The sequence below is a fragment of the Lygodium microphyllum genome, chromosome 15 (genome assembly GCF_053477565.2).
Source record: "Lygodium microphyllum isolate KBCC chromosome 15, Lygodium_microphyllum_v1.1.10, whole genome shotgun sequence".
Taxonomy (NCBI): Eukaryota; Viridiplantae; Streptophyta; class Polypodiopsida; order Schizaeales; family Lygodiaceae; genus Lygodium; species Lygodium microphyllum.
The window spans coordinates 84,078,983-84,088,096 of NC_141149.1; the positions used below are offsets into that span (position 1 = coordinate 84,078,983).

General features: G+C 39.3%; 1 protein-coding gene across 2 annotated transcripts; it reads right to left on the reverse strand.

Annotated features, from left to right (window-relative positions):
- Nucleotides 1-1,302: 1,302 nt before the first annotated feature.
- On the reverse strand, nucleotides 1,303-4,224 carry LOC148024724 (uncharacterized). Of its 2 annotated transcripts, none has more exons than XM_087694385.1 (2): nucleotides 3,079-4,224; nucleotides 1,303-2,317 (listed from the first exon to the last, which is right to left on the reverse strand). In XM_087694385.1, the coding sequence occupies exons 1-2, from the start codon at nucleotides 3,493-3,495 to the stop codon at nucleotides 2,117-2,119; spliced, it is 618 nt and encodes a 205-aa protein (XP_087550511.1). In that variant the 5' UTR covers nucleotides 3,496-4,224; the 3' UTR covers nucleotides 1,303-2,116. The 2 variants fall into 2 exon arrangements, with proteins under 2 accessions (XP_087550511.1, XP_087550510.1); XM_087694384.1 differs by having other exon boundaries at nucleotides 3,028-4,204.
- Between the last annotated feature and the right edge of the window lie 4,890 nt (nucleotides 4,225-9,114).

Here is a 9,114-nt window from a genome sequence, read left to right on the forward strand (position 1 = left end):
GGGAGGAATAATTAAATTAACAAGCTTGCAACTTGGAAGTAAAGAACATGGATTTGAAAGACTCACTTGCCAAAGTGCTTACACACTAGAGGAAACTAGAGGAAAAGCTAACAATAGAGGTTGATATAACTAATAAGAAGATTTAGAATGAAGTCAAGGAAATGATAGAACCAAGTGCAAGAGTAGGTATGAAAGAAAAGCGAAATACGAAAGGAGGCAAATAAGCAACACATGACAAACATTATCCTTTCAATAGATAATCAAGGTATATTGCAAAAGAAATTTCAATCCATGCAATCTAGGATGCCTCTCTAATAGATAGCATGAAGCAACATGAGGAACTAAATGATTATGAGTGCCAAGGATGTTCATAATTATACAAGCTAGAGACCAGAATAATACCAGTACTACATGAGCAAATATATTATGCAATTTACAACTTGGCCACATACAATAGGCATGACTCTATGGTGGGCAAGATGACTAGTGCAAGAGGTTAGCCACTACTTAAAAATTACGTGACTACACATTACTAGCACAAATGGGTAGCTAAACTCCCCCATTAGAATGTTGAATTTAGATTGGAGAAGAGGCAAGAGCTTCAATATACATTTAACTTCTTTTTTGCAAACTTGCGAAGATTATATCATGCTCTTGTGAGGTTTACTTGTCATCACCTTTTAGTACAAAATGCAAATTTAGAAAACACTAGTAAGATGCCACATGGCAACAAATAACATTGTTGAATGAGGCATGAGAGCCCTCATCTGGGCATCTTCAAATCATCCTTCATTACTTAAAAAGTGCACGAATTTGCAAGCTTCATGTCTAGCTATTGTGCTAAACATTAGTGCACAATGCATTGCAATCTAATGCTAACGTTGCATGTACCTTATAGTAAGTCCAACCCCAATTCAAACATGAATTGCAAAAGAAGCTACATGGTCTATTGCTAGCTTTTAGGTGTTTCTTGCACTCCATTGTTCTCTTCACCAACATATGCCAAGCATGGGTTTAAGAGAAAAGAGGATCATAGTGGAAATGTGTTTACATTCTTGAACTACTATTCAAACATGGATTGTTTATCACAATAATCATAGTACTAGAAAATACCTCAAGTGAGACTTGGATAAGTCCAACTTTCAAGAATTCTCTCAACCAACAAAATAACTATGCTAGAATGTGTACAATGTGATCCAAGTAGGGAACAAGGACAAGGAATTGTTCAATTTAAAAATGCTCTCCACAAACCACCCCCCCCCCCCCCCCCACCCCACCACCACCACCACCACCACCACCACACTCCAGAAAGTCCTAGCACTCCTCTCCAAAAGTCCCTCACACACTCCACGTAGTGAAAGTCCTAGCCTAGGTAGAACAAGATCATGAACATGGCCAACGATGCCAAGACACAAAGAATCATTTCAAGACGCGTAACATTTCGTCACAAGTTGGAAGGGCTACGAATGGGGATAGCACCCGACCCAACAAAGGCGCAAGACCCTCGTTACAACGCAGGGACTTGCTTGCAAGCAGACACAAGATTCACCACCTAGGCTGCCATTTGGGAGGCTGCAGGAGAACCGACTATTGCTAGGCTTGGCCATATAGATCAGAAAAACTCTTCAAACGTGTGTCAATTCTATACAGATTTTGAGCCACCCAAAACACAGGACCTCAAGGGCTACATTTGAGGCGCTGCAATGTGTGAAAATCAGTTGTAACACAAATACAACCATGCAGTGGATCTGTGAGAGCGCATTCACTCGGTTCTCTCTCACACAGCATGTCTAGCTGAGAAATCACCTGATGTCTCCTGACCACTCGCAATAATTCCTTTAATATCATGGCTGCTCCTGAGTTGTCTGTATCAAGAGCTTCCTCTCCACTCTTGCCAGCTGAAAACTGATTTCCGAAAATCTAAACACACCTGTACATTCCAATCGACATCCTTGACATCTTGCGATGAGAACCACTTCCCAAAAACAAGCAAGAGTGGACCATCTTCATCAGACTGGCTCCTTGTCTCTGTCCAAAGCAGGTACATCGAAAAGAACAATGTTTCATGTGTCAATGGGACATATCGCAAAAATGATGTGATGTTCTCTTGACATGATCAGATCGTTGCAGTGCCAGCAACCTCACTCGGCTTCCCTGACAGATGACTACAAATGGATCGTGCGCAATTAAAGCCACAAGTCCCTATACTGCCATCTCCATATTCACGACTGCATGGTATTGGAACTGGATTGGCAATGAAGGTAGGCACCCTTTGTCCAGGCATGAGCACCGAGATTTCCACCGTGTGCTGCTTCTCCTGCATGTAAAGTACATTAATTTTGTGCTCAGCACATCTATCAGAAAGTAAGAAACCCATTATCAAGAACCGTCAACAATAGCTTCAGGACAATAGCGGTGACTCTGGCATGTTATGGACTGCAATATGTAAATGCAGACACAGACCGGGGAGGTGCCTCCCCTCCAAATATTAGCCATGAAACAACGTAGGCACCTCTGGTGGACACCAACGATAATCAGCGAGCGAAGCGGATGACGAGCTTGATTGCTTGTATGATATTTCTATTTGGGTGTGCCCTGCCTCTACAAGGATGGATAAGCCTTTCATCCATCTCTGCCTACAATCCAGTTTATCTCTATATTCTATAAAGGATAGCCTGGACTTGCCATGATAGCCTGCGCGCTTGCTCAACAGGTGATGCCTTTAACAGCTGAAGGACTTGAACTGTGGCACGTGAGGGTCTAGTGCCATACGAATTATGTGCAGATACAGAGTGTGCCATACGAATTATGTGCAGATACAGAGTGTTAGGATCACTTCTTAACCCACCTCTTTGTTTGTAGCTGTGAACCAACTGGACGAGGCGTATGGCATGGCCAAACCTTAGACTAGGAGGTAGTAAGATGCCTTGGGTCACTTCACTAACGCATTTACAGAACCCTACTAATTCGGACCCTAGCAGGGGAACTGACAGAGAAAGAAGCAGTGAAACAGAGCAAGGCGCTTACAAATCTAGACTCGGAGTGACCCTTCAGGGAAGGGAAGAGGCGGAAACCCACTGAATGGCTGCGATCCGGGTTGTTGCTGTTGCTGCTGTTGGTGTTGTTGCTGCTGCCGTTGCTATTGTTGCCGCCGTTGGCGACGTGGGCAGCATCCCCTTCAGCGCCCGCAGGCGGGCGCCGCAGGAAGCGCTCGAAGATGGCGACGATAAGGAAGAGCGAGATGAGCACCGCAGTGGCGACGAAGCCGAAGGAGACCGCGGACACAGAGGTGCTGTCTCTCTTCCAGTAGTCGTGGTTTTCTGCAGATGGTGGAGAAGGAGAGGGAGGGGGAGGGGGAGGAAGAGCAGGGGTGGGTGGCATCACCTTCATAGCCATGAATCGACAGGAAGCTCCACATGAAGATGAAATTGAAGAAGAAGAAGAAGAAGACGGAGAAGAGGAGGAGGAGGCAGGGGACGATGCAGATCCACCCATTCTGTGCCTGCTGCCCTCCCCCTATATGATGCCCCTGCCTGCCTCCCTCTCATGATTTTGCTTTTACTCCGTCTCTGTGAGCTTCCCCCATCTTCTGTGCTGATGGTTATGGTGATGATGATTATAATTATGATGATGATGATGATGATCTTACTGCTCAAGATAGAGCTCGCAGTTGTTAGCTCTCAAAGGCTGGCTTGCCCTTTGGCGTGAAGGCTGAGAGAGTGGTGGCCACATGCAAAATTTTCTTGGGCCTGGGATCATTGGAAGAGGATGATGATAGGTGGAGGAGGAGGAGGATGATGAGGTTTGCAGATGCACAGCCAGACAAGTAGAGAGATGGAGAAAGAATATGAATGATGGGGGGTAGGCAAGCTAATGAGAGAATTGATGAAGGGGACACACATTTCCTAACCCTCTCATAACGATTTTGCCACCCATAGAGCCTACAAACATATAGAAAAGAAAATATCAAATATTTTGTGGGCATGTACCAACCAAAGTAGTATTCTTCTTGGGAAAAAAAAGACTTGCCAACCCTTTCCCCTAGTGGATGTATGTGTTGTTTCCACAGCAAGGGCATGCATCAAAACACAAATTGGGTGACAATCACCCATCCACCCACACATTCACCTCAAAGAAAACACATACCATTTAGCTTTCCCCCTTCTAAAGGGCAAACCTTAGAAAACATAAGCACATACCATTTAGCTTTCCCCCTTCTAAAGGGCAAACCTTAGAAAACATAAACCATTCAGCTTTCCCCCTTCTAAAGGGCAACCCTTAAAGACCTCATAACATAAAGGAAAAGAAAAGAACCACTTCAACCATCAACTTACCCAAAAAAAGATGTAGGTAACAACCTCACATCAATGTGAGGTTCGTTACCTCAACAACTCTCACTAGAGTGAAACCAAGTAGCTAAGCAAGCATTGCAAGATATTGCTTACTAAAGTTCTTTTAAAAGTGTCAATCTAACAACATCGAATCCTTTAGTAGGTAAGCACTAAGGTGCACACTTCTAACTAATACACCCACATGGAAAATAAAGCGAACTTCTTTGTGACATAAGAAGTAGCTTATCAATTTTTCACGTGACACCTCTTACGTTCATGGTGGAAATAACTACTATTTATTCCTTAGGTGTGGGTGTTACCCTGTTCTCAAAGACGCCAATCGTAGTCACTTCCAAAAATATGTCACATGGTGGAAATAATGACTATTTATTCCTTAGGTGTGGGTGTTACCCTATTCTCAAAGACGCCAATCGTTGTCACTTCCAAAAATATGTTACATGATTAGACACCTAAAAAGCTACCCTTGGCCAAATCTCTCTCTCTCTCTCTCTCTCTCTCTCTCTCTCTCTCTCTCTCTCTCTCTCTCTCTCTCTCTCAAATGCATACATGTGGTTGAGTGTGCATAAGATCATAATCTTTATTATTGTTCTTATGGAACATTATGCCTCATACTTTATGTGTTTACTTTGCAATGACAATGAAACATACCAAACCCATCTTGTAATCTTCATTTAAAGACAAGTCTTTTTTTCATCATTCCATAAATGATTTAACTTCCTCTTCTATTGATGTTTAGAGAAGGTTACCTAGGTTTGCACATGTGGACCATTTGCTTTTATGACATATAGGACAAAAGGGATACCAAGAGACTAAATTACCACATCTTTCCCCTAAATGTGTTCATATTACACATAATTATGGAGTTTAGCACACTTTTTGGTATATCGTGTTTAGTGAATAATGTGTCAGGTCATCTAGCTATGCTGAAACAACACAATCCCAAAGTTGAAGTCTTTGGGTTCATGATTATGAATCTTTTAGCCATTTTCTGTTATAGATATTGTTATAGCTCTATACTTCCATTGACCAATGTGTGTAGGTATGCAAGGCATAGGTTTGTATGTTAGAAGGTCTACTTCACGTCCATGTCACCAAAATGTAACCTCTCAAACATTGATAAGGCACTTAGCATGGCCTTGCCTCTTCTCTCACTACTTGGTTATCCATGCACATTTCCCTTCCTTTTTGAAAATATAATGTGTAGTCTGATTTCTTGGTTTGTGCATGCTTATGTACCTCTCTTTCACGCACACCTTGCTCTTACATCAAGGTCTTCTCATAATGCACACTTTACATTTATTTCAGCAATTGGCTATATTTATACATAGAACTAGAATCTCACGTTCATTTTCCAAGAAGAAAGAGAGATTTCTTTATATCATTCCACATGCTCGATAAGACATCCTTTTATTCTTATGTGTATTCATTATTTGGAGCATCAATAGACAACCATGGATGGGATATCATTTAGAAGGGATGCCCTTCATGATACTCTCTCTCTCTCTCTCTGTCTCTCTCTCTGTCTCTGTCTCTCTCTCTCTCTCTCTCTCTCTCTCTCTCTCTCTCTCTCTCATGCATAATACACCCACAAATGGATTAACAATTTACGAAGTTGTTAGTTTGAGCTATGTAAATATAATCCTCATGAATTCAAGAAGATGAAAATGGAAGTTTAGGTGAAATAACAACCTCCAAACATAACTCCAATATATGAAAATGGAAGGTTAGATGAGATAGCAACTTCCTAGCATAATTGATGAAGCTAGCTTAAGCTTCACCAAATAATAGGCACGTTGCATCTAGGTTGCACAAAGCAAGCTATCATGAAAACAAAGTGTGCTTTCCATGCAAAAGTGTTGTTGGCTATAAAAACTCCACATATAAGCATCATATTTCATTACTATGACCAAGTGGCCCACCACCAAAGCTTCACCAAGGGTCATGGGGGTGGGGGTGTGGTGCAATAAATGCACATGATCCCTTTCCCCTCTCAAAGCTCTATTGTTTGATTCCAACTTCATATCTTAGCACTCAACGTTTGCATATACAAATGTATGGCATATATACATAGTTTCCTTAAGGTTGGTCAAGCTTAAGGGCCCCCTAGGATGTTGCTTATGTAATATAATAACGTATTAAATTTATTACATATTTTATTAGAATTAGTCTAGTATATTATATTCGTAGTAATTATTAAAGCTATTATGTATATATTTATATTATGTCCTTAATATTATGTATAATTATTGAGATCTATAGTTATATTAATATTAATAATTACATTAATTTTATTAATAAATTGTTATACTATATTTGATATTTTATAGTTACATATATTAAAACTTCTTATGTTATATATATATATATATATATATAATTCATATATTAATATGTGTATATTAATAAGACAAATTATATGTATATTAATTATTAATATGATAAATAATTAATAGTATAAAAAGTAATAATAATTGCATATTGCGAGAGAGAGAGAGAGAGAGAGAGAGAGAGAGAGAGAGAGAGAGAGAGAGAGAGAGATGTGTGTGTGTGTGTGTGTGTGTGTGTATGTATGTGTGTGTGTGTGTGAGTGAGTGAGTGAGTGAGTGAGTGAGTGAGTGAGTGAGTGAGTGATAAGACAAATCACAATCTTATAAAAATCAATACAATATCTAATTAAAAATAAAGAATCATAAAGTAGAGAGATAATAGAAGAGAAATTCTATAGTCTATATGGTAGAGTTACAAGGAGTAATAGCCAGTAGTGCATTCAGAACATGCCTCGGGGAAGTTACTATATGTATATCCTCTACATCACATGCATTCAAGGCCTATTTATAAATATCCTTATTTGTGAATTTTTCCTGAGTAAAACATAAACCTTTTCTATTCAATCTGTAAATAACCCCTTTATATTACACCCTTTTGTATGTAAAAAATATATAAAAATGGTATTTTAGAAATACCTTATTTTGAACCCACGTGATGCACACATATATTCATGAGTTACTTACCTGAGGAACATGCACTCTACTGAGGAGCTTGATCCACTCAAGCTATATGGTAGAGTTACAAGGAGTAATAGCCAACAGTGCATTCAGAACATGCAATCTGATGAGGAGCTTGATCCACTCGAGCTATATTCGTGTATATAAAGGATCTCAATCTCACTCACAATCTCATTGTCAGTCTCACTCACAATCTCATTGTCATTCACAATCTCAATCACAGGTTTCACAAAAGAAGATGATGGCATGTCCCCATCAATTGTTCTTTGAACATGCACATGGAAAGAAGCTTTTTTTAAGGACACATGTTCTAAGAAAAGAATGGGTGCAATTCTCCAAAACTGGCACCCCATGGAAAAGCCTACCCCTACAAATAACAAAATAAAGGCGAATACAACATGCCAACACATTTTTTATTTATTTTGGAGTGTTGAAACAATTTTATTTTTCATTTTTGGAGGCTTGTATATTCAAGATATTAACCAATTCTATGAGATAAAAAATGTTTCCCTTGATGCCCTCTTTAAATCCATGACATAGCCATTACCAAAATTCCACTCTATTTAGCCACAATTTAAGCATAAGGGCAAGACATATTCCTATATGTTTAAAAAAAATTGAACCAAAAAGTGCGATTATCAAAACTCGTCCACACTCCCAAAACAACCTAAAAATCACTTCTACACAATATTTATACATATGTTACAAAAAAGTTCGGTATGGCTTTATTTGGATGTATCACATTCTCCTCTCCTTCTAAAAACTCCATCCTCAAAGTTGAATATATATATATATATATATATATATATAAACATCTAAATGTACCCAAGTTTCATCTTCTATAGCATATGTATCCCACTTTACCAAATCTTCTACAATATCTCTACTCCTAAGATGCTAGACCTTACGATTTAATGCAAATTATGAATGACTGCAAGGTAAAGCTTGTACATAGGGGATCACAATTTGAAGCATGTGGCATGTCTCTCTTGTCCCCTTTTCAAGGTAAGGTAGGCCTTTTCTAATGCCTTTTTCTTAAGATCTCATTCTCTCTTAGGCACATTACTTTCCATCCCTTCCCCACAATTGGTTTTCACACAATCAAGGTGGTTTTGCCTAGAAGACCAAGAGAGCGTAATCTAAATACCACAATTTCTCGTTGTTGTCCATGTGGCTCCAAAACCAATCAAGCATTTGGATTCTTGCTCTAGATCATTTGATAGCTTTCAGATGTCATTGACAAGGGCCAAGACAGCATGTGAATCATCCTGATAGTCTAGTTTGATAGGTGGAGGCCATCCCAACAAATGCACTGCTATAAATGGCCTCAAATTTATGCAGGGTATACAACATGTATTATTATATCTTATTAAGCTTTAAAAAACTTAGTACAACTTAGCAAAAGCTTCAATGCTTATTTAAGTCTTTTTTCTTAATATCTTGTTGGGCAAGTGATAAAGGGGGTGGGAGAGCATTAATTAAACCTAAAGCTTTTATACCACCTCTCTTAAGCTCTATTTTCATTTATACCACCCCTCTTAAGCCCTCTTTTCACATGGGGTATTGAAGATTCTTCTCAACACGCAGTGAGATCCTTCCAACTGGTGTTCCTACACAACAATGGGGTGGATAATAAACTAGTAAACACAGCTTTGCCCACATGCAAAAAATTCTATTCCATGGGTTAGCTTAAAGGTTGTTCATATGTGTGCATTTTTTCTTCTTCATTCTGGTTGAAGCATAAAGAGTTCTTTGTA